This window comes from Dendrobium catenatum, unplaced genomic scaffold (genome assembly GCF_001605985.2).
Source record: "Dendrobium catenatum unplaced genomic scaffold, ASM160598v2 fragScaff_scaffold_535, whole genome shotgun sequence".
Classification (NCBI taxonomy): domain Eukaryota; kingdom Viridiplantae; phylum Streptophyta; class Magnoliopsida; order Asparagales; family Orchidaceae; genus Dendrobium; species Dendrobium catenatum.
Window position 1 is genome coordinate 153,496 of NW_021318997.1, and position 25,406 is coordinate 178,901.

General features: G+C 36.7%; 1 protein-coding gene across 2 annotated transcripts in view; it reads right to left on the reverse strand.

Annotated features, from left to right (window-relative positions):
• LOC110093437 (1-(5-phosphoribosyl)-5-[(5-phosphoribosylamino)methylideneamino] imidazole-4-carboxamide isomerase, chloroplastic) overlaps positions 1 to 25,406 on the reverse strand; it is an 89,837-nt gene that overhangs the window by 21,250 nt on the left and 43,181 nt on the right. For both annotated transcript variants that reach the window (XM_028694649.1, XM_028694650.1), the window contains exons 5-6: positions 20,647 to 20,732; positions 20,186 to 20,287 (exon numbers count right to left, since the gene is read on the reverse strand). In XM_028694649.1, coding sequence (XP_028550482.1) covers positions 20,186 to 20,287; positions 20,647 to 20,732 — 188 coding nt within the window. The remainder of the gene's footprint in view (positions 1 to 20,185; positions 20,288 to 20,646; positions 20,733 to 25,406) is intronic.

The window sequence follows — 25,406 nt, forward strand, 5'->3', positions numbered from 1 at the left end:
AATTATATTAGATAATATTTTACATTAATATTTGATTAAATCTTATGCTTTAGTAAAGCGCTCAATTGAACATATTTAAGTTTATTATTTAATTGGAGTCATTTACTTAGTTTTCATTTTAGAATCACTAAACTATACTCCAATAGTCCTTGAAAATTTTGGCAAGCCTTCGTGGCTGATTTTATAGTTTTCTGGCGAAATTTCGGCAGCCTCCTAATGCCCCCTATCCACTAAGGGAGGTTTTGGGAGGACACTTGCCCTTTTGGGACCAAAGAGGACCGGCTCGTTTTTTTTTCTATGTGACTCAACGGGTTCGTCTGCTTGTGAGGCGAAGCGACGAGCGGATCACGTAAGACCTGAGGTTTACATGGAATAGACGGTGCGAAAAGTGATTAGAACCGCACAGAGATGGAGAGCCAATGTGCAAAAAAGCAGACGGAGGTTAGGGCTGAGCGTTGGAACTTGCACCAAATTGCTAGAGAGCCCAAAACCAAATCCTATTAGTGAGCATAACCCATTTTCTTCTTCCTTCACTATTTTTATACAATTTGCACGATCAAGAGTCTCAACCACGTCATGGACGACGTGGGTGAGTGGTTCAGTTGTTCCCCCGACCCTCCCCTTCTGTTTTCTCCCCTTTTTTTGTTTAATTCGAACACGTAATCTTTCGCACATGCAAATTTTAAACTTTAAGCCCATCCTGATGACCAATGATAACTGATGCAGTTTGCAGAACAAAGTGCAGGCAGTTATCAGCTCTTAATATAAACACATCAGTTGTTATCTCCACCTTCAAATAGCATATATCATAAATCGAGAACTTCATATTTTGCTAACAATACATATCCGCAACTCTTGTAGAAGCAGCAGTTGATGATAATATTTAATACACTGAGAATATAGTATATATAAATTATTGCAAAGCCTAAAATATTAGAGAAAGATCAAATATTCCATGTTGGTTATATATCCTCATCCCTTTAATCTAAAATAATGCTTCTATTCCAGTCATGACCTGCACGACCCGGTCTGGATACTCGATTTAACGAGTCGGTAACTAAAAGTCGGCCGGTAGAATATAATCATTTTAGTTCATAAACATGTCAACATTAAAACATCAAATTCTCTTTTCTCATCTGAAGAGTCACTAACAAAAATTTCTCAATTTATAAATTACCTGTTATCAGTTTCACGCCGTCTACTATAGACGAATTCTTCTATTTCTGCCATTTCTAAATCTTTGCAGACTTACCTGAAATAATTAATTAGTGGAATGAGTTTACTTCATAAACTTAGTGGGTAACTGTTAAAATAATTAACATGAAAATAAAATATACATTTCATATAATCTTTAATATACTTTTTATTCATTTCCCATATCTTTATTTTATTCGTTTTAGTCAACTATGCATATCATATTACAGTTCTTCATAACCTTTATAGAGCTTTAATATTTATTCATTTTCCTCTTTCATTTGTACATGAACATTGTCTAAATGTACCGAAGGGACAACCATTTCATAACTTTTCCTTTTTATGTGCACGAGTACAGCGTCCCCAACCAGTACCATAAGAGGAGAACTCCTATAGTTTGCATGCATATCATTTTTCCTTTTATTTTCATTTATACACTTATTTATCATATAGGTCATTTTATTCTTTCACCATTCTTTATTTTGTTATGTCTGAAAGTATCATATATCTATTTTCTTTACATATATATTTATATCCTTCATTTGAATCCTTTCACATAATAACATCAAAAGATAAGTAAACATCACTTTTAAAATTTAAACATTTAACAATAACATATAAAGCGATATGAGCCTTGGTGCCAAACTGGTGAATAAAGCGATATGAGCCTTGGCACCACACGTCACTTGAAGGGTCAAACGACCTCTGATTGCCAAACAGGTGGAGTTGTTGCGATCAGGATGTTGAATTCTGCTAAGTCGAGGCCCCTCGCAGTCGAACCGGATGAGATCAGTCAAAAGGGATGACCGACACCCGAAATTAAAACGCGAGGCTAATCAAACGACGTCGGATTGACGAACGGACAGCGTCGTTGTGTTCGGAACACCGAAATCACCCTAAATGCATTACCAATTTGTTTAATTGAGGTTGTGCACGCAAATCGAAGCGGACCCATGTAAAAAATACCCTCGGCATTGCTCAAACGATGTCTGATCGTAAAATGTACTGCGTCGTTGTGTTCGAAATATCGAAAATACCCTAAATATACTATCAAATTGTTCTATTGAGGTTGCGCACGCAAATCAAGGCAGCCCCATGTTAAAATTATCCTTGGTGTCGCCCAAACGACGTCCGATATCAAAACGAACTAAGTCGTTGCGACCGGAAAGTCGGTAGTACCCTAAATGCTTTATCAATTGTCTAATTTCGACGTTTGGCGAAATCAACACACAAATCGAGATGACTTTTGGCTGATTGAAACATCACTGCCCTCTTGAATTAATGCATAAGTGATAAAACATCAATATGGGTTTCAATTTAAAATTTTCTAGCAAAGACAAGGTTGCCAAACAGAGAAAATGTCAAATCCATTAAATGCACTCAATCGCAGCTCGTCCGCTTTGGCTTCGAAATTAAAGCGAAAAATAGGAAAGCCTCGCCGATTTTCCATGCTTTGGCAAGTTCAAAACCACCGTCCGTCCCAACCTCATGCAAAAGCAAACGAAATTCCTCACGCCCAGACCTCTCCACCTCCCGTATCTTTATAGCTAAGTTCAACTACTTCTCTCCACTCCTCTCCACCGTTCTGAACTACTCAACCCGGCTGCAGAACTTCTGTTCACTTGCTCCTACACCTCAAACCGAAACCAAGCAGCTCCACTGGACAAGTCTGTCCCGAAACCTGAGGCTGAACCGCTGAGCTCCTTCGTCTCCAGTTCACGTCTGTACCAACAAACATATAGCAGAAGTTCAGATCTCGAGCTTGTCTCGGCTTGCTGTTTTTCATCACAATTGCAAGGTTGCTTCAGCTGATTTTGTCCTCCTTCAACCAATCATACAGCTTTCTATACTTAAGATTCCAATAGTTCCATGTAAAACACACCATCTACCACCTTTTCTTTTCCTTTGTCGCTTTCCTCTCCCAACCCCTAACTTCTTCTTTTGCAAGCAAAAGGAGGGGACCACACCTGTACTGTTTTGTCTCCCACCTCCACATTAGTCTTACTGCTATCGAAATTCAAAAAAAAAAAGAAAAAAAAAAGAGCCCGTCATTCCAAGTTCATAATCAGCATACAACAGCTTACCATACATTTCCTTCTCCACTTTTTTTTTTAACCATTAAAGGCCCCATAGCAAGCTCAATCCAACAACCCAGCTCTGTTTTCACTCTCCAACAGCAAGTAAATCCCAGCACTCCATCTATTCCAACCACATCAAAACAGCCCACTTATCCTGTCCAAACTCCTCCACATCTACTCCAAAACAGCCCATTTATCCTCCTCATTGCAGCCCAAAACTGCTCCAAGGCAGCCAGCTACTTTCTCATAATCCATGTCTAATTCAAACTAGCCCACTTCAAATTGTAAATGCCCATCATTCCAATGTCTCACAAGCTTACAGCAAATCCACATAAGAGCTCATTTCCTCACTTCTCATTCTAACAGCCCACTCGTGTATTTAGAATCTGTAACAAAATCTCCCACAAGCTAAAGCCCCTCAAAAGCCCACATAAGATCAGCTTAAGCCCAACAAAATCCGACAGTCAAGCAACCTCCACATGTCAAAACCTTTCATTTTTTTATGTTACTTTGGTTCTTACAGCAAATTTTTCATTTCTTTCTTTTTTTTTTATTTTAGAAAGCTTCATTTACTTATCTGTTTTAGCATCATTAGTATTAGTGGTTGTTGTTAACTAATTGATATTATTAGTACTGTCATTAGATAATAATTCCAATCGCATTATTGCCTTGATTATTAAATAAAGAATAGAGGGAACACATACGTTAATATGTATGTATGCATGTGTATTTTATAAATAAAAAAAAAAGAGATGTAAAAAAAAGAATGGAAAAGACCAAAAAAAGAGAAAAAAAAAAGAAAAAAAAAAGATAAAAAAAGAGGGAATTTTGCAAATTTGAGAAAGCCCGTTTCGACACTTGCAACGCGATGAACAACCACCCATGCACGCTTTTCTCCAGCGTGATGGGAGGAAATTCGTTGCAATGCTAGCGACGAAGCGGATAATCTCCTAAATTCCTATTTTCGGTATTTGTCGCGCGCCGAGGAACCCCTATGCACGCTTTTCTCTAGCATGGTGAGAGGGAACTCGATGCGGCGCTTACAACGAGGTAGGCAAGCCATGTGCGCGCTTTTCTTAGCACGGCAAGGTAAAAATATAAGTACTCGTACGCAGGGAAAAATTGCCTCTTTTTTGTAGATTCCCGCAGACCCACCCATGCAGGCCTTTCTCTGGCATGGTGCAGGATGACTGTCTGCTCCCACCCCGTTAATTCGGGCTAACCGGATCGGGTCGTGACAAGAGTGGTATCAGAGCAAAGGTTTAATAATGATTAATGAAAGAGTCTATATGATTATTGAATAAGTCTTAGAATGTTTAGAAAGTATAAATTTATGAATTATTTTGTCTTATAATTGATGTGCTTTATCTTAGGAATATGAATCCTAAGCAGAATGCCACCGATGACCTTGATATGGAGGAAGGGAGCTACCAGAAGTAGCAGAACCTCAGAGGAACAACACTATGGAGTTATTCGCTCAGATGATGGAAGCGATGACTCAGAAAATAAAGATCTCCCAAAATCAGAGCAATGGCAGTGGAAGTAGAAGTCGACCTATGGATAACAACCTAAAATTATTTCAGGATATAAAGCCTACATTGTTCTCAAGTGGCGGACCTATACAAGCTGAGGACTGGCTGATACGGATCGAGAAGATACTGGAGGGCATGTCTTGCCCAGAGGATAGGAGGGTGACATTGGTTGCTTATGTTTTTGATGGCGAGGCTGAAAGGTGGTGGAGTCAATTAGAAGAAACCTTTGGAGGAAGACCAAGCAGCCAAGTCACTTGTGAGGAGTTTGTGAAGGTATTCAGAGACTGGTATGTGCCTATGTCAGCCATGAGACATATGCAGGACAAGTTCAACGTATTGGTTCAGGGAGACCAATCTGTTTCTCAGTACGATGAAGAGTTCACAATGTTATCCAGGTATGCCCCACACTTGATACCTGATGCTGAAGAGAAGTGCCACCGCTTTCTGAATGGGTTAAAGGATATGATAAGGCAGCCTCTCATTTCTTTTGGAATTGAGAATTATTCTGTTTTGGTGGAAAGAGCCAGAAGGATTGAGATTGATTTGCAGGCAACTCAGAAGAGGAGGGATTTTCAGAAAAGGAAGATAAAGGGCAGGTCAAAGCCTTTCCAGTTTGCTCAGTCTTCTCAGTCAGGGGTTTCTACTTGAAAGAAGCACAGATCTAGCAACTCTGACAGCAGTGCTTCAACTACTACTTTGTGTAGTAAGTGTGGGTGAATGCATAAGGGAGAGTGCTTCTCCGGCACTAATACTTGTTTTTGGTGCCATCAGCTTGGAAATATGACGAAGTCTTGCCCTCTTTTGGGACAACGATCTGCTACAGAGGTCAAGTCATGCAACAATACTCAGAGAACTGCTGGTATACCAAGAGCTGTAGAGTCTATAGCTTCTGTGCCTTCTCAAGGTCAGAGTCGTCAGAATATTCAGTCTCGAGTCTATGGATTGTCCCAACAAGAAGCTAAGGGGTCTCTTGATGTGGTTACAGGTGCGTAGTTTAATTAATTGCAATAAATAATTTTTTTTATGAATATGAATAAACAATGAATGAATATGAAATGAATGAATAATGAATTGCATATTTTATAATTGAATTCTGTAACTCTTTATGACTAAGGATAATCCTTATGTGCGATAGACCTGTTAGAATTCTGTTTGATACTTGAGCATCACACTCCTTTATTTCAGAAGAGTTTGTTAGATTTGCGAGTTTTCTTCCTACATTTATGTTGAAGTTGCTGTCAATTTTAATGCCTAATGGAAATCATATGGAAGCTAAGTAGAAATACCAAGTGGATTTGAGAATTTGTGATAAGAGCTTCAAGGCAGATCTGATTGTATTACCTCTATCTGAGTTTGATGCAATTTTAGGCATAGATTGGTTATCTTGTCATTTCGTGACTATAGATTGTTACAAAAAGGAGGTTAAGTTTTGTATGTCAGGAGAGGAGAAATTCAAATTTCAAACGAATAAAGGGGTAACTGCTATGATTGTATCATCTTTGAAGGTTTTTCAAATGTGAAAGAAAGGTTATGAAGGCTTCTTGACTTATGTTAAGGAAGAGATGAAGGAAGAAAGAGAGCTGAAGTACATCCCAATTGTTCAAGAATTTCTAGAAGTATTTTTAAATGATTTACCTAGCTTACCTCCTAGTAGAGAAATAGATTTCTCTATTGAGTTAGTGGCAAGAGATGAACCTGTTGCTAAGGCTCCTAACAGAATGGTAATTAAAGAGCTAAGGAGTTGAAAGAGCAACTGCAATAGCTGCTTGAGAAGGGTTTCATCAGGCCTAGTACCTCTCCTTGGGGTGCTCCTGTTCTTTTTGTGAAAAAGAAAGATGGAAGACTAAGACTCTGTATAGATTACAGAGAGATGAACAAGTTGACAGTGAAGAATAAGTATCCTCTCCCAAGGATAGATGATTTGTTTGATCAGTTGAAAGGTGCTTCAATGTTTTCCAAGATTGATTTGAGGTCAGAGTATCACCAGCTCAAGATTAGAGAGGAAGATATTGCAAAGACTACTTTCAATACCAGATACGGGCATTATGAGTTTGTAGTGATGCCCATTGGTTTGACGAATGCTCCTGTAGTATTTATGGACCTCATGAATATAATCTTTAAACCATTTATGGATGTATTCGTGATAGTATTCATAGAAGATATACTAGTTTACTCTCCAAATGAAGAACTGCATGCAAATCACTTAAGGATTGTGTTACATGCATTGAAAGGAAATGAATTGTATGCTAAGTTCTTCAAGTACGAATTTTGATTGAAGAGTGTGAACTTTTTGGGGCATATGATTGCTGATGAGAAGATATCTGTTGATTAGCATAAGATGTAAGCAATAGTAGACTGGCCTTTTTGGGATTGGCAGGCTACTACAGAAGGTTTGTTGAAGGATTTTCATAGATAGCTATGCCACTATCCAGATTGACTCAGAAAGCAGTGAAGTTTGATTGGACAGCTCAGTGTGAAGAAGCTTTTCAGAGGTTAAAGCAGTGTTTGATAACTGCTCCAGTGCTGACTATTCTCTCAGGATCAGATGGGTTTCAGCTTTACAGTGATGTCTCACATAAAGGGTTGGGTTGTGTACTGATGCAGAATGGAAGAGTCATTGCCTATGCTTCTATGCAATTGAAGAATCATGAGAGGAATTACCGGATCCACGATCTAGAGTTAGCTGCTGTAGTTTTTGCCCTAAAGATCTGGAGGCATTACTTGTACGGAGTGCGATGCAAAGTTTTTACTGACCACCAGAGTTTGAAGTATATCTTCACCTAGAAGGAACTGAATCTAAGGCAAATGTGATGACTTAAGGAAAGAAATTTTTCAAGAAACTCACTACTTCAGTTACACCATTCATCCGGACAATAACAAAATGTATCAGGACTTGAATGAGGTGTTTTGGAGGCCAGGAATGAAGAGAAGTGTGGCGGAAATAGTATCAAAATGTACTTCATATTAGATGATGAAAGCTGAACATCAGAAGATAGGAGGATTTCCACAGCCCTTACCCATACCTGAGTGGAAATGGGAAGACATTGCTATGGATTTTGTGGTTGGTTTACCTAAATCTAGAAGATAATGTGATGTTTTATGGGTGATCATTGATAGGTTGACTAAGTCTGCACACTTTTTATCTATCAAATAGTCTAATCCAGTTGAGAAATTGGCAAGCCAGTATGTTGGAGAGATTGTTAGATTACATGGGGTACCTAAGTCTATAGTATCAGATCGGGATGAAAGATTCACTTCCAGAATGTGAAAGAAGGTTCAGGAAGCTATGGGTACCAGACTTACTTTCAGTACAGCTTTCCACCCTCAGATAGATGGGCAATCAGAAAGAACCATCCAGACCTTAGAAGATTTGCTCAGGCTGTGTTTTGAATTTTGGTGGTAAGTGGGAGACATGTACCTTTGATTGAATTTTCCTACAACAATAGCTTCCAAGCAAGTATTGGTATGACTCCTTATGAGGTTTTACATGAGAGAATGTGTAGGACACCTTTGAGCTGGGCTGAGATAGGGGAAAGATTATTGGTGCTGATCTGATTGATGATGCTACAGAAAATATCAAGTTGATTCGAGATAGATTGAGGGCAATGCAGGACAGACAGAAGAAATATTATGATGCCAAACACCGACCAGTTGAGTTTGCTGTTGGAGAGTTTGTATTCCTCAAAGTCAGTCCAATGAAGGGAGTGAAGAAATTTAGCAAAGTGGGAAAGCTGAGGCCAAGATATGTAGGTCCATTTGAGATTTCAGAATGGAATGAAAAGGTAGCCTATAAGTTGATTTTGACAACTCACATGAGTGGAGTACATAATGTATTCCACATCTCTTCTTTGAGAAAATACATTTCAGATGAAACTTAGAGGATTAGTACTGAATCAGTTGATATTCAACCGAATTTAACCTTCGTTAATGAACCAGAGAAAATCCTTGATTATGATGTTAAGCAGTTGAGGAGCAGAACGATCCCTTATGTTAAGGTGTTTTGGAAGCACAGTTCAGAGAAGGATGTCACCTGGGAGATAGTCAGAAATGAGTGAGAACCACTCTCATTTATTCGGCTAAGGTATGGCTTTATAGTATAGTATTACTTTTAAATTTCGAGGACAAAATTTTAATTAGGAGGGGAGAATTGTAAAACCCAAAAACGACGTACATAAGTCGTCGCACGCTTTTCGATGTGTCGCGACGAAACTTAAGTGAAATTTTTTACGTTAACAAAATTCGACGAAAATAATTTTAGAAAATCCTACGTAAAATTCTGATCATTTTAATGTATAGAACTTATAGTTAATTTCGAGTATTTTGAGAGATAAAAATTTTAGAAGTTTCGTAATACCCATTTTACCCCTAACCATTTAAAATGACAAATTTACTTAAGGGTATATAGGTCTTTTAGCATTTCCCTATTATCCCTAATATAGCAAACCGATCCCTCATCCCTCCCCATTCACACGGTTTGAGCAGAAAAATGAAAGGGGGCGGACGGTCGGGCGACGGAGGTGGCTCAACGGCTTTCTTCCGGCAAGAATTTTAGTCCAAATCGAAGAGGACGACAAGAAGATTACAAAGGTATAATTATTTCTAAATGAATCCCTCTCAATTTCAAGATTTTTGGAGACGATTTTTCTAGGATTTTTCCAAAATCTATTTTTCTTTCAAAATTTCTTTAAGAAATTAATAGGGAATGTTTATGAGAGCATTTTAACGATTAAATCAATGAAATTGGAGGAATTTTTGGAGAAAAAGAAATTAGAGCTTTTTATTAAAAACCTAATTCCTATTAAGTGCTTTTAGAAAAGTTATTCCTAAGAATATTAGCAATGTTTTTAAAACATAAAAGTGAGTTTTTAATAAAAATATTAAGTATTATGTAATGTGATTTGAATTTTATATGCAATGTTAGGTATTGATTGTTTAGAGGAACGACAAGTGTCGGAGCGACGTCGTACGTAGTAGAAGTATGTTTTGAAGTCAATAAGATAGGTGTTCATACCCAATTTAAATTTATAAGTACTTAATTTCTTTTTATGCTTAAATGAAGTTTTATGCATTTATTTTTTTGTTAATTCATGTTTTATATTCAGTGATTTAAAGAAAACCTACAATTTTATATATCTATATTATGCATTAATTGGAAAGCATATAAAACATATGAAGAATACTTGAACATGAAAATATATGAAGCTTATGAAGAGCAATTGAACATAATTAAAAAGATTTAAATTGAATAATAATTTCATGTGCATGTTGATCCGGAAGTGTCAAAGAAATGGTAATGGAGCTTGCAAATGCCAAATGGTAATGTGGCTTGCAAAAGCCAAATGATAATGGAGTTCTTCGGAGCCAAATGGTAAAGGAAATGGCCAAAATTTGACTGCGTACCTGATCAGTACGAACACTGGTACTTCCGGGACGGGTGTATACATTTAACATAAGCATTTTTGTATTTGAATTGCCTATGATAATGAAAGGAAAGAATGAAAGAAAGGAAAATGAATGTAAGGTTAAAAATTCACATGTTATGATTTGCATAATGAAATGAATTAGTTCCATCTGTAAAAGTTTATATTATATGCTACTTATGAAATTAACTGAGTTATGAATTGTCTCCTGAGCATTAGCTCATCCTACGTTTGAAATATTTTTCAGAAGAGAAGTGATGGCTGCACGACGACCTTACACTTATCGTCGTAGGGGACCTCAGGAAGAAAGGTTCTTTTTTATATTCTCTGTTGAGTTTGAGTTTAGAGTTCTATAATTGTACCTGTGTGTGTACAATATTGGAGTTTATGTAACTGTTGTTGATTTAGAGTTTTTAGTAGTTGTGTGAGAAGAATAATTGGAACAGTTTTATTGATGTTTTCTTAGTGGCTCTTTCTTATATTATGTGTTGAGTATATTCATATTTTGTTAGAAAAGTTTATATGAAACGGTAATGATTATATTATAATGTTTTCTGTACGACTGTCTGCTCCCGCCCCGTTAATTTGGGTTAGTCGGGTCGGGTCGTGAAACATAATATTTTAATTATGTTCTCTATTTGCTAAAAGACTATCTTGATCAGGAGCCGACACCACTGGAGTTGCATGCAATGACTCATCAACATCAAGCTGATAATCAGTGGGTTAATGAAAAGGAAAGAAAAGCTAATGTGAGTATCATTTATTGAGTAATAATTAAAACTAAATTAAAAATTATTTTTATGAATATATTCTCGTAAGATGATTTTATACCACTTCGGGAGGGTCATCCGTCTACTGGTGAGAAATTATCTTCATGATCGATCCAGTACTCTGAGTATTAAATATGGTCAGAAGTGTTGGAGGAAGACAAAGTGGGAGGGTTTATGTTTTAGGCTCGCAGGGATATGCTATTGAGAATAGTACATCCACCTCAGCATTTTATGATGCTAGTGGTGTTAAAGAAACCATCAGCCAAATGGTTTCTGCTCTGACAAGAGAGATAGATGAGACGAGATATATACAGGTTGAGATGCAAGCAGAGCTGCAATCATATCAAGCTAAAAATCAGAAGAAAAAAGAGCAAGAGCATGTACATGAATCACAGGACAGCAAGGACACAGTAGATGATTAGATAATATTGAAGTTGTTGTTAGAGTTTCAAGAAAAAGTTTTTATTTCAAAACATTGATGTGAAATGCTTCTTAGAGTTGAATGTTATGTTTGAAAGGTTGTTTATATCAATATTTATGTTTTATTATGTTTGAAAGTTTGTTTATTTCATTTAATTTATGTTTTCAACTGTTTCACTATGTTGACTGTGATTATTATATTTGGCAAATTATTTTCTGCATTTTATTCAACTATTGCTGATACATATTGTGTAAATGTATGAGGATAGAGGGGAGGCTGTCAAATTTTTTAAGTTCCTACAAGTTTCCGACAGCTTACCGACAACACAACAGCTAGAAACTTACGATATCATAAACTATCAGAATTACATGGTAGACAACTAGTAATTAGCAATAGTTATTTCTGTCGGTTCATTCCGGCAATCATCTTGCAACTTATGCGTCGGATATTACAAGCAATTAAACTGTCGCAAATCATCGTTCGTCAAACCATAGGTAATTACGCATAAAAGTTCCTACAGTAATTTTACATAAGTCGCCGATTCAAAAGCTGCCGTAAAGCCGACATAAAATATTTTTGGTGGAAAAAACCGTCGGATTGTGTTTCATATGCGGTTTTTACCAAATCGTCAGATAATCTAATTTCCTTTGGAACATAACCCTTTACCGCCAGAAAATTCTGTCGATAATGGACAATTTTCCTGTAATGAATTCTTGTTAAGAAGAAGACCAAACTTAAAATGTTAGTCTTATGACTCTATCTTCTATACAGAGCGACCTACTTGAGGATGCATTTAAGCTGGTGAATTTGATCTTTGAAAGAAAGAAGTTGCAAAATTTAAAAATGATTGTATGCTTTTCAAAATATATATATATATATATTGAACTTGGAGTGAAATGAATTTTTCAAATTATTTTTAATTCGCATAATATTCTCAAACATTCGGCGGTTCATATCGAACCTGTCAGGTAGGTAGGTGCCAGCCATTTTCAAAACTGATGAAGAAATATGTCTGCTTTAAGTGGGACGAAGAGTGCCAAGAAGCATTTGATAGCATCAAGAGATATCTGTTGAATCCTCCTATGCTGGTGGCCATAATACCGGGGAAGCCTCTTATACTGTACAAGACAGCACTAGAAGAGTCCCTAGGTGCATTATTGGTCCAGCATAATGGAGAAGGCAAGGAGAACGCTCTATATTACATCAGTCAGAGGTTGATCGGAGCAAAGATCCGCTATTCCCCAATTGAGAAGCATTGCTTGGCCCTGATCTTTGCGGTTCAGAAGCTCCGTCATTATATATGTTATCTCATAAAATCACCTTGATTTCAAAGATCGATCCGTTGAAGTTCTTGATGACAAGACCAGTGTTGACAGGTCGTTTGGCAAGGTGGGCAGTGATACTTCTACAGTTTGATATCACATATGTCCCACAAAAGATAGTAAAAGGGCAAGTGTTAGCAGATTTTCTTGCTGCACATCCTATTCCTGCGGATTCACCGCTCAACGACGATCTATTTGACGAGCAGATCATGAATGTAAAAGACGAAGAGATGCTACAAGTATGGGAAATGTACTTCGATGGAGCATCATCAATTAAGCGTGCTCGGCCTCTAAATCTAAAGAAGCTCAAGCCGGAATTGGACTCATTTTTGTGGCACTTATTGAGGGAGGCATAATGAGATTCTCATTTAGTTTGACTGAACCACGGACCATCAACGAAACGGAATATGAAACCTTAATAGCGAGACTGGAGATTGCAATCGATATTAGAATTCGAAATCTTCAAATCTTTGCTGATTCTCAACTTGCTATAAATCAAGTATTAGGAGTCTACAAAATCACCAAGTTAGAATTGGCATGTTATCATCGGTGGGTACTTGAGCTTATGAAACAAATTCCAATTGTCAAATTAGCTCAAGTTTCCCGAGGTCAAAACAGCAAAGCTTATTACAACTCCCATAGATATAAGAAAATGGCGAATATGGATGATGAATAACCTATAACAATTATAGTGCACATTCGTCGGGTCTTAGAGCCAGCCTTATTACAACTCCCATAGGTATAAGGAATATCAAGTTCAAGCAGGCAGCATGCAACTCCGGTTGATCCTCAATCTCCCCAACCAGTTGATTTTGAAGATCAGTCTGAAGAATAGCAAGCTCCTAAGAAAAGGTGCAAAGCTAGTCAAGTTTCAGAATCATGATAAAATTGCCTAGATGTCGAAGAAGAAGATGCATGGAGGCAGCCTTTCATTGACTACTTCAAAGAAAATAGATTATCAACAGATAAATCATTAGCTACTCAAATCAAAAAAAGGCACTACGATACGCATTTGTCAACAACACGTTATACAAACGAGCTTTTAATCAAATGTGGCTAAGGTGCCTAGGGATCCGAGAATCTGATAAAGTGGTAGCAGAAGTTCATGAAGGGCTATGTGGAGCGCACCAATCAGGTCCCAAGATGGCTGTTAAAATCAAAAGAATGGGCTACTATTTATGAAGAATAGTAAAGTATTGCATCGATCATGCTAAGAGGTGTCACGAATGTCAAATCCACAGTAATATTATACATCAACCGCCAAATCCATTGCACCTTATAATAGCATCCTGGCTATTTGAATGCTGGAGTACTGATGTTATCGGGCCGATAGATCCGTCGTTATCAGCAGGATACCGTTTCATCTTGGCAGCGACCGACTACATCACCAAGTGGGCAAAAGTAGCACCATTTAGAGGTCACATCCGCGTCGCATAATCTCAGACAACGGTACTGCATTCAAGAGTACAAAATTTTATAAGTTCATTGATCGGCATAAGATCGATTGACATTACTCGTCTATATACTATCCAAGAGCATGACCTCGTAGAAGGCTTCAACAAAACACTGGTAAAATTGCTAAAGAATAAAAGAGAGTGGCATACGAAAACAACAGAGGCGTTATGGGCCTATCGTACAACTTACAAAATGCCAACCAAAGTCACTCCTTACTCTTTAGTGTTTGGAGTTGAAACAGTGTTGCCATTTAAAGTTGAACTTCCATCTCTTCGAGTCGCTATCCATAATGAGCTAACTCAGGAACAAAATGCTCAGTTAAGGATGGAGAAACTTGATGCACTCGATGAAGTCATGTTGCAAGCCCAACAGAATCTGAAGATTTACCGAGCAAGGATGACAAAATCTTTTGATCGAATGATGCGTCCTTGATCATTTCAAGAAAGAGAATTGGTCCTGGTGCAAATAAGGTCAATCATCCCACATAAAAAATTGGTAGCAAATTCGTATCCAACTGGGAAGGACATTTCATCATCGAAAAGATGTACCTGGAAGGAGCTTATCAACTCATCGATCTGAATGATTAGAGGCCCTTGCCGCCAATCAATGGCCGATACCTGAAGAAATACTACGCATGAAATTGTCAACAGAAAAAAAATGTTATATTTAATACGTTATATTTTCGTATATGTTTATTAACGAATACATTTCATATTTTAACGTTCTGTTTAAGAGAATGTATTTCAAAAATTCTCTATCAAGCTGGGAGCATTTTAAGTATTTATTCGGTGTCGACATTGTGCTATGCGCCGAGATTGACAAATAAATACTTAAAATCTTAAAATTATAAATTCGTTCCAGGGGCATTTTAAATATTTTAAAATCTTCTGCGAGATAGGAGGCATTTTAAATAATAATTTGGGTCGACATCACGCTGCGTGCCGAGATCTCCAAAATAAATATTTTAAATTATCAATTAAAAAGTTCTTTTATGCTAAAGAATACAAAGACTTCTTTCTCAAAGTACGTGTAGGTGGTCTTCAAAAAGTTTAGGACATCACTTTCTCCAATTTAAGAAGATTTAAAAGTCATGAAAGAGACTTGTGACTACACACTCCAACAAATTGGGCCAGAACAGCTTAAAGTCTTTCAACATCCTGAAGCTTAAGTATCAAATGGGTGTAAAAAGCCGGATCCAACATGCCCAAATATGGCCGGATCGCTAACAACTCTGTCTACTCAATAAGCTATAAGAATGACCGTAGTAGCGGAACCACCACTTCGTCAACCCGTCAGTAAGGACTGTAGAAAGTACGAAGGCCAATTTGACTCAACCAGTTCAAGTGATCGTAGTCCAACGAATTCTCCCAAATGATTGGAGAATCAAAGTTCTAGTGGAAGGAGTCACTAACAACTATCGAATGCTCGTAGGCTCCAAAATCTTCAACCACAAAAGATGATACCAAATCTACCAACTTCAGTAAAATCAATATTGGGGAGCGTAATTCCCATAGCTCCAATCTGTAACCTGAATGGGTGTAAAGGTTCCAACAAGCTTAAATATGATCGAATCGCTGGCAGCTCTATCTACTCAACAAGCCATAAGAATGGCCGTAGTAGAGTAACCCCCATCTCAGCAACCAGAGGACGAAAAACTGTCAAATCCTAGCTCTCCCGATCTGATGAACTCAAGTGACTCAAATTAAAATTTTCTCAGATCGAGATACTACCCATATTCGGTACTATCAACTGAATCCAAAACCTACAAATCTTTCAACAAATCCGCAAAGCACAAAGCAAGGATCGAAGAAATTCTTCTTCGACAAGTCCGTCAAAGCACAAAGTAAATGACCGAAAAAAATATCCTAAAGTTCACGCAAAGCTTTAGGCTGAACTAAAAGAATTCGTTATCAACAGGTCCGTTACGCACAAAGCTCTGGACCGATGACTCCTTGCCACCGACCTAGTACAAACCTAAATGGTTTAAGTCACCGGCATGGCACGTCAACCCCTTCATCAAACCCGCCAAAGCTAGAAGCAAATGGCATAAGGCGTACAAATCTTCTGACAAGTCAGTAAAGATAAATCAAATAATCCTTCATCAAGTTCGCTACTCAGAGCGCTAGGCAAAAGGAATCAGAACCTCAGGATATATATATATATTTATTTATTTCATTTGTACCTGTAATGCCGGCTCCCACCCCAAAATCTCACAAAGTCAAATACCCTACGCCATCATCTACCCACGATTCGACGCTGCCTCTTCCACATTCGCCTTGATTGCGTAGATTTGCCTCGCGTCGTTAAATATCGGAGGATACGAGGCTCTCGGCACTTCCTTCTCTCGCTGGTGCGCTTCTTCGGCTACCTCGTTGTTGATCGACTTCGTGCCTTCGACGACATTTCCTTGGAGTTTGATCGAAAGCCCAAACAAGATCTCGCTTGCTGCGACGGTAACTTTCTCCCTTCCCACGGGATCGAAAGTTAAGACAATTTAATCGAAAGCAAGAACAGGAATTCGCTCACTGTGAAGGTAACTTCTTTCCCTCCTCCAATGATGTTAATTAGTTTAATTAATTATAATAATAATTAATTATTTTAATTAATAATAAATAACATAATTAATTAAAAAAATTATAGTTTATAATTAATTATAATTAATGTTTAAATAAATAAAGGAAAAGGACCCTCTTCCCTCGGTCCACGAGTCGACACCGCCGACAGTCGCCAACGACTCCTACAAGGTATAATGTTTCAAATCCCGCCCTCGATGCGCCTGACGCGCTGGTGGACCCCCTATACGCGCTCTTATAGCACGGTAGGGTAAAACCCAGTGCAACAGGTGCAATGAGGTGGGTAAGCCCTATACATGCTCTTGTAGCGTGGTGGGGACTGTCTTCGACCTCGACATTTGTGCCGCCGACACTTCTACGAAAGGTATAATGTTCTAAAATCCCATTTTCGATTTATGGCGGACTGAAGAACAACCTATACGCACTATTGTAGCGCGGTAGGAGGGAGCCCGGTGCGACGCATACGGCGAGGTGGTTAAGCCCTATACACTCTCTTCTAGCGTGGAGGGGAAGTCACTGGTGTTCTCGTATTAGTACTGTTGAAGGCCCGATACACGCTCTTGTAGCATGGTGGGATGAAAAGATGCACGGATGCGGTGTCTAGAGGACAACTACCATACGCACTCGAGTAGCGTGGTGGGAAGGCCAAGGTCCTTATTTTTCCCCAAATTGGGGATATGCCAGGGTGCTGCCAAAATTTTCACTAAAGTGCACAAAGCTTGAACAATAAAAAGACCCCATTTGAGCAGCAATACAGACGACCCATCCTTGGACATGAATGCATAAAACTTGAACTAAATATGCAGAGGATTTATACGAACAACAGGGAACTTGGACTTGAACTGAACTACAAGAAGTGGAACCTAGATCCTAAAATGCACAATCAAGATCTAAATTCAAATGCCAAATAACAATCTAATGCATTCGAACAAATACAAGCAAACTGCAGGGGACTCATGGCGAATAGGACCTCGATACATACAAGCAATGAACGAACAGTAACCCATTCACAATATCTGAACAATCACAAACAAATTTCAATTATCAAAACTTATGAACGCATGAGACAAAATACATAGTTGATGATACTGATGAATGCAGCAGACTCCCGCAACAGTCCTTACAAAGTCAATGCACTGTACTTGTAAGTAACAACAGACAGTTGCAAAGCTCACGATTACTACCCACATGCAACAATCAAAGACCCACCACGCAAATAATAGCTATGCTGTAGATTGAGAGGGCGATATTGGTTGTTGATGAATAAAGACTCCAAGGCATACAGATGATAAATGATTATCAAAATAAGCAACTACAAACAACAACAATCATCAATACCTGAATATATGATACACAACAGATGATGTTGATAGATACAGTGGACTTCTATAACAATCCTTACAAGTTTGCTTGTAGATTGAGATGGCAATACTAGCACTCGATCGTAAAAGACCCATCCCTACAAACAAGTACAATCAGAAACACTTAGGACGATGATGTGTCTTGTGACATCCAGATACTCGCCACCGGATCCGCAACACTCGTACTAGCGGACATAAGATGTGAATAAATTCTCAAATGAAATGTTGTGTATTCAAATAGCAATTACTTGCAGAACTAAATATTTCAAAATATCATGCACGTGCACCGTAGATTGTATACACATAGGTACACTAAAGGGGTAAATACAATCATAACCCGCATGGGCCCCGAAGAGCGTGTTATTGGTACACACGTGACGCCTAGGGATGTTGCGCGGGTCGACAAGTGAATTCAAGTGCGAATCCAATCCTCCTATACGAAACAATAGGAGTCGACGAGGTTCGAACCTTCAAATAAATACACGATTGTGGCGAATGTTGTATTTATTTTAATACATTCATATTAGGCCTTCAAGGCCTATAATCAAGAGAATTCACTAACAAAGGCATAAAGTCTATAAAACCCGATCCTCCTAAGCAGCTAAATAGGAGTGGACAGGGTTCAAACCATTGGATAAATATGCGGTCATGAAGTCGACCCGAATATTTATTTTATACATTTATATTAGTCTTTCAAGGCCTTAAGAAAAAAAATTCACAAACAAAGGCACAAAGCCTACGAAACCCGATCCCTTATCGGCAAGTTGATAGGGTCGACAGGGTTCAATCAACAAACAGAAATAATCCCTTACACCCCGATGATGGCCGTGTTGACTGTTTATCTCAACCGGAGAGATTAATTTCAAATATTTCAAACTCCGCCCAAATGCCTATCAAAACTCAAAAACTCCACAAAACTTTTCAATATCTCAAAAATTTCAAATATTTAAAATTGAAATTAACCATCTAAATGCTTAAAGCAAAATCCATCTACCCTCCGCAATAGTTTGCTGGGGTGGACAAATTCAAAATTTACTTCAGCTCGCATAGAGTTAATGCCTAGTCGAAAATATCAGTAGCATATATTCTCAAACAATCTCCTGCCAATAAGGACGTGGTATGTGTCCTCTAACCAGCGGTTTTGCCGCCAAATGGCACCACGAAATATCGGTTATGGTCAGAGCCAATACGTTTTTTATTGGCATCAAATGCTTTAGATATGAATCAATAGGATATGATCGATAGGGCACAAAGCCCTCTGTTAGCTAAGGTGAATTCAAATTTATCCCCTTAGGAAAATCCCATCCCAGGTGTACAAGGTCCCTTTGGACGAAGCAATCCATGGTTGTCGACAAGGATCCTTCTATCAGGTTGGGTCGACTACCTCCTCTGATTAAGTAAACCAGGGACCACGATGGCCCGGGACGACGAAACCATGGGATCTTGATCGAGTCTATCATTCATTCCCCCACCATCAACTTTAAGTGCAAGATGGTGCAAATTCAAATTTTTAAATATCAAATCTCCAAATCTCTCAATCATCCAAATTCTCAAATTCTCCAACTATTTCAAATACTTATGTTACTACTGTATGCCAGATAACGCGTATACTCTACGTATCTGAATGACGACTAGCCTTAATCAAAAGTTCTCTCTCGTTACTGGGAGGGGTAATTAACTATAGGGGCTTGCGCCTATAGGAAACCAGAACTCAGATCATAAAGTCCTCGCAAAATGAGGGCAAAATCTCTGGGTAGTGTCTTATCTACAAACCCATCTGCCTTCCAAAATTTACCCCGGAACTTAATTCCGTTAAAACTTCCCTCGCCAAAGAAAAAGCACATCAGTGCCGGCGGAGGCCGGGGCCGAATTTTCGGAGCCCACAGTTAAATGACAACTACAACCAGTATATTACCCAGTAATACCAAAGAAATAATCTTTATTATAAAACATGCACTAGTGGAAGATGAGGATGCAAAATCTGTTTGTATAAGAATGAATAATCAGTAATGACTAACAATGCGAGTGTTTGTGTATATATGATGTATTTTTCTTGTACCTTTTTCCGGCAACTAAGATCCAAGACAAGCATGTCCTTGCCAACAATATGAACAAACTCCTTCAGCCGCTCGAGAACAACCTTTCCATCCCTGAAAACATGCTGCAAAAGAGGGACGTCACTATTGCAGAATTAAAATGAACAAAGTCCAATGCTTGCAATAAAGGCCATTAATGTCTATAACATTCTTTTGGCAAGTGTGACAAGTTATATAACCTCATCACGCAACTCTTGCAGCGTCATAAAAAATATAGCAGATTTAAATACTTGATGTGATTAACCCTATAAGAGGAATGGGGTAAAAAACGAAAAATAATGAAACTATACCCAAGAATCAAACTCAAAGAAGAAGAAGCTTAATGCATAAAAATAACATAAAACATTATTTTAAATGAGCACCACCTTATGATAATGCTTGATCGAATAAATAAAAAATTATAAAAAAAAAAAAAAAATCTTACTGATGTAACAATGACATGACTAGCTCCTTCCTCTAGATAATGGACAGCATTTTCCAAATTAATACCACCACCAACTTGCATGCCACCTGTAGGTTGCAGCTCCTCCAAGCAAAATAATAAAATAAAGAACAACTAATAACCATACGTAAATAGCCCAAAATATTCCATCAGTGAGGGAATTTATTAGGAATTAAAACAAACATATACACTGAGTAAAATAAGCAGTAAAAAAAACATCGATACATCATGCTTCAACAAATAGCATTATTCCACTTTATTGAAACAATGAGCCCAAAAAAAACTTTAATTAAATTTTGATGACCATAAGTATCACAAAGAAAATGGGATTGATGATCTCAATCTAGTGTATCCACAAAATGGGTGCATCATTAGGATGATTAGAACACAACAAGAACAGCAGAGTAGTTTAGAAAACTATAAGTCTTCTTTATATAAAAGCAAATAAAAAAAAAACCTTGAATACATGTAAGGCAAGCAAGTATTCTCAGGTTGACAGAAAATTTAAATATCAAAATCAAAAGGATGACTAGAAACAATATTAACCACTTTTTTTAAGGATCCAATTATCCTTTAAATCAAATTTCAAGCCCTATCAATAATAAACTAAATCATACTCTTGAAACAAAAGAGCCTAAATATACTTAACAAAAATAATTATTAAATAAAATAATTTCAAACATAATAAGCATCCGCCAATGTTTACGGAACGCTTCAAAATCCTTGTGGTTTCCACTAATATCAATTTTATAAAATACTTTAGGACAATTTCCATTTGAGCCAATTAATGATAGCTTCCCTAAAATTTTTTGAACTTTCGAGGCCTGTTATTACTTGAAAATTAGCTTTTTAATTAATTTTGAAGGGAAAAATGAAACCTATGTTTGAGATATAAATAATTACATCTATCCCAAGATATATTTTTTTTTTGTTCCTCCGAAACCCTAACATGCTAAAGAAACCAACCACAAACTCTCCTTGTCACATTTTTTTGTGGATTCTCTCATAGAAATCATATTAAAATCAAATACATGTCTCAATCCTGAAGTCAGCCCATTAAATGATGGGAGCAGATAAAGAAGAATTAAAATCAAGACATGCATTTGAATCCTCACAACATGTATTAAGAGCCCCCTTTAAAAAAGAATGCTATGTTCTTTTATAAATACTCTTCCTATGGAATAAAATGTAATTTAAGTTGATGCTGACTTGCTTTATTAGCAATGAGATATTTAATACTTCGTGGCCTTCTCCTCTTAAGGGGCTTGATGGTCCTTCCATTAAAATGATATTTGGATTCTCATTAAAATGATATTTGGATTGTCCTTCTAACACGACTCCCATCACCTAGCCTAGACATAGGTAGCTATATAACTAACCATAAAATGATTTAGTTACAAGCTTATTCCCATGCAATACAATGTCCAATATTAAACCGACTTAATTATTTTTAGTTTAGTGATCAATTCACTATGTTGGTGTAATGGTGGTCTATTCAGAAAATTTATATTGGAACTTGACTCTATGATTCATAGCATCTGATGAGATATTTAAGACCATGGAGTTCAACTTAAAGGCAAAAAGTTGCAAAAACATTATCTTGAGGCGAACAAAAAGCTTTTTAAATGTATGCTTTTTTCCTTTATGTTTAATCCAATTTCCATGTAAGAATAACTTGACTCTAAGATATGTTTTCCTGAACCCAAAATATTTATGTTCACTCTGGAAAAATAATAAAAGGCGCGAACCTCGCTCTCGCAAGCTTAAGGTTCTTTATTTTCTCTAAGGTAAATTGGATCTAAAACTGACCAGATTTTCCCTGAGAATAGTGTCAGAGTTTATTTAGATTTGGGTCCTACTTCCTTTAAGCGCAAGCCCTCATAGCTAATTACACATCCTAACGCATTAGAAGAGCATTCAAGATTAAGGATAAAATATATTTAGTTTATGCAAGGAATGTGGAAATGTGAAACAGTGTTTTATAGTTTTAATCTTAGTTATGGGGGGATGAAGGTACACCCAATCCATATCTCATGGTTCCGTCGTCCCGGTTATACTGTGGGTTTCAGTCTATCAACACTAGCAACCATTGATTATAGTGTCCAGGGAATTTGATTAGCAGCCATTGGTTGCATCCTCTTTGGGATCCTGAGTAAACTGAAGTGTAGAGGTGTGAATTTTAAATTGGTTTAATTTGGGTTGGGTCTTATGGCTCTGCTTAAGAGTTGCTCATATGATTGGGTTAGGATAGAGGCTTATGGCTTTCAGTTGAAAATAACCCTAATAGTTGATCTTACGGCCTTTAATAGAGGTGGCCCGAATAGCGGTCTTATAACTTATCCCTATACCCTAAGATGCCCGAGATTTTCAGTTGGATATGTCGTATGACTTCCTTAGAAGTTTCCTGATGACGGGTCTTACAAACTAGCCCTGTAAGTTAAGTGGCCCGTATAATGGGTCTTAAAACCTAACCTTATAGACGAGGATGCTCAAGTGAGGAGTCTAAGGTTATGTAATTACTTAAACATTTCACTTAGAGGTTGGACTTAAGGCTTCTATTAGAAGTTGTCGGTTGTTAAGCGGGGGTTAGAGGTTATGTCATTTTTGCCTAAATATTTCCCCTAAAGTCAAACTTACAGCTTTCATTGAAAGTTGTCTGGGTTAGGGGTTTAAGGTTTTACATATTTCAGGGTTTCGACACTAGCGTCAGTGTCTTGTTATTTTGTGCTCGTAGTTTTTCCTACTACAGTAGTTTGTTGCTCTACTTTAGCACAGTGGTTTGCTCTTTTACCCGTTTTCCAGCACTTTGTCTTACCTGCACTAGCTAACTTACTCTTTTCAGCATTAATTTTACTTATGATGTGTTGTCTTTTGACTGCTTGTTTGCAGGTGCTCGTAGTCAGCCATTACAATAGATGCAGTTTGCAACTATAGGGAATGCAGCTCACCAAGGGCTTGGAACTTTGCTAAGAGCGGGGGCTTTGTCACAAGTTGGGTTTAAATTAAGATTTTGGAGCCTTTCTTTCTATTTTGAGTTTTGGTTTGCTTTTTAGGAATTTGAGTTTTATTAAGAGTTGCGCGGCATCAATTTAGTGTCAACATTATTCTGAATTATATTTTATTTAATATTAATTTAATTGTACTAATTAATGATATGAATTAATAAAATAATTTTGTAATTGAAATTAAGTTTTAATTTAAAACCAATTGCTCATCTCAGTAATTATATTTTAAATTTGCTCAATTAATTTTGATTTTATTATTAAACAATTACATGAGTTAATTAATTGTAAGTTGAATTTTAATTAAAATTTACTTCCCTCAATTTGTTAGTTTTAAATGTTGAAGATGTTTTAAAAATTATTTCATTGATTATTTTAATTAAATTGGTTGATTGATTAAAAAATTTTAATTTCAAGTTAAAGTTTAATTTTAACTTAAGTTTTTTATTTCATTAAAATTTTTATCAATTGATAAAATTTTTCTTCATAATTTTATTTAAGTGGGACATTTAAATTCAATTGATTTTGTTAATTAAGTTTAAAATTAATTAGTTCAATTAATTAAAAAATTTCTATTTTAGATTAAAATTTGATTAAAATATTTAATTTTAAAGTTTTACATTACGATTTTAGTAAATGCTATATAATTTTAAAATTTAATTTAATCAATTGACTTTATTTATTTGTTAAATTTTAGTTCTATCTCTTTTTTTATGATTAAAAAGGGAGATTTTTTTTAATTCATATTCGGCATGAGTTACTTTAGTTAGATTGTTTATTTAATTTAGTTAATTCATTGATTAATCATTTAATTAACTTTTATTGTATGTATTTTATTAATTAAATATTCTTATTCTCAATCTATTTAACTGTTCTAAATAAATTAAGTTAAAAGTATTAATTAATTTATTAGTCATATATGGATCAAATCTCTGACAAATCGATGACTTCGATTAATTGAGAAATCACTCGAGTTTATTGGATCAATTAATTAGTTAGTCAATTATTAAGTCAATTAATTGGTTGCATAATTAATTAATTAGTTAAACCAATTAAGATAGAGTTTTAGATTAAGAATTTTAATCAATTATTGATAGATTAATTAGGGCTCAAAATTTGCAAGTCCAATAGCTTTGTAACAAAATTTCGATAGCCTACCCACATCCCCTCCCCGCGACGGAAGGTTAGGGGAGAGCACTTGCCCTTTTAGCTCGATTAAGTCAGATCAAATCAACTGCGAGGACTTCGGAGAAATTAATCGACACCAAAAATAGTTTTCAAGCCTTCAATTAACTCGACCGAATCAGATTGATGGCTGAGGACTTCGGGGGACCGAATCAACCCCGAAACTTCCTTCAATTTGCTACTTGAAATGTTTCATTCCACAATTTTATTGTGACCCTTTTCCCTTTGATGTTGCTTTTCCAATTTTAAAGTCATACGATGAGCCTCGTCAGTTTTAATGATATGATGCAATTTGAGTTGATTTTTAAATATTGTTCGAGCATAATCAGTTGGCAAGAATTTTCCTTTTATTTTCTGCTTCATTTTTTCCCAATTTTTGACTTTTTCTTTTCCCCTTCTAAGTCTATTATTTTGAAAGTTTTTCCACCAAGTTAATGCAAGTCTCGTTAGTTTCAAGCTTGCAAATTTAACTTTTCGATTATCCGGAATTTCTTTCCATTCAAAAAACTGATTCATTATTTCTACCCATTCTATGAATTGTTCAGGTTGCAATTT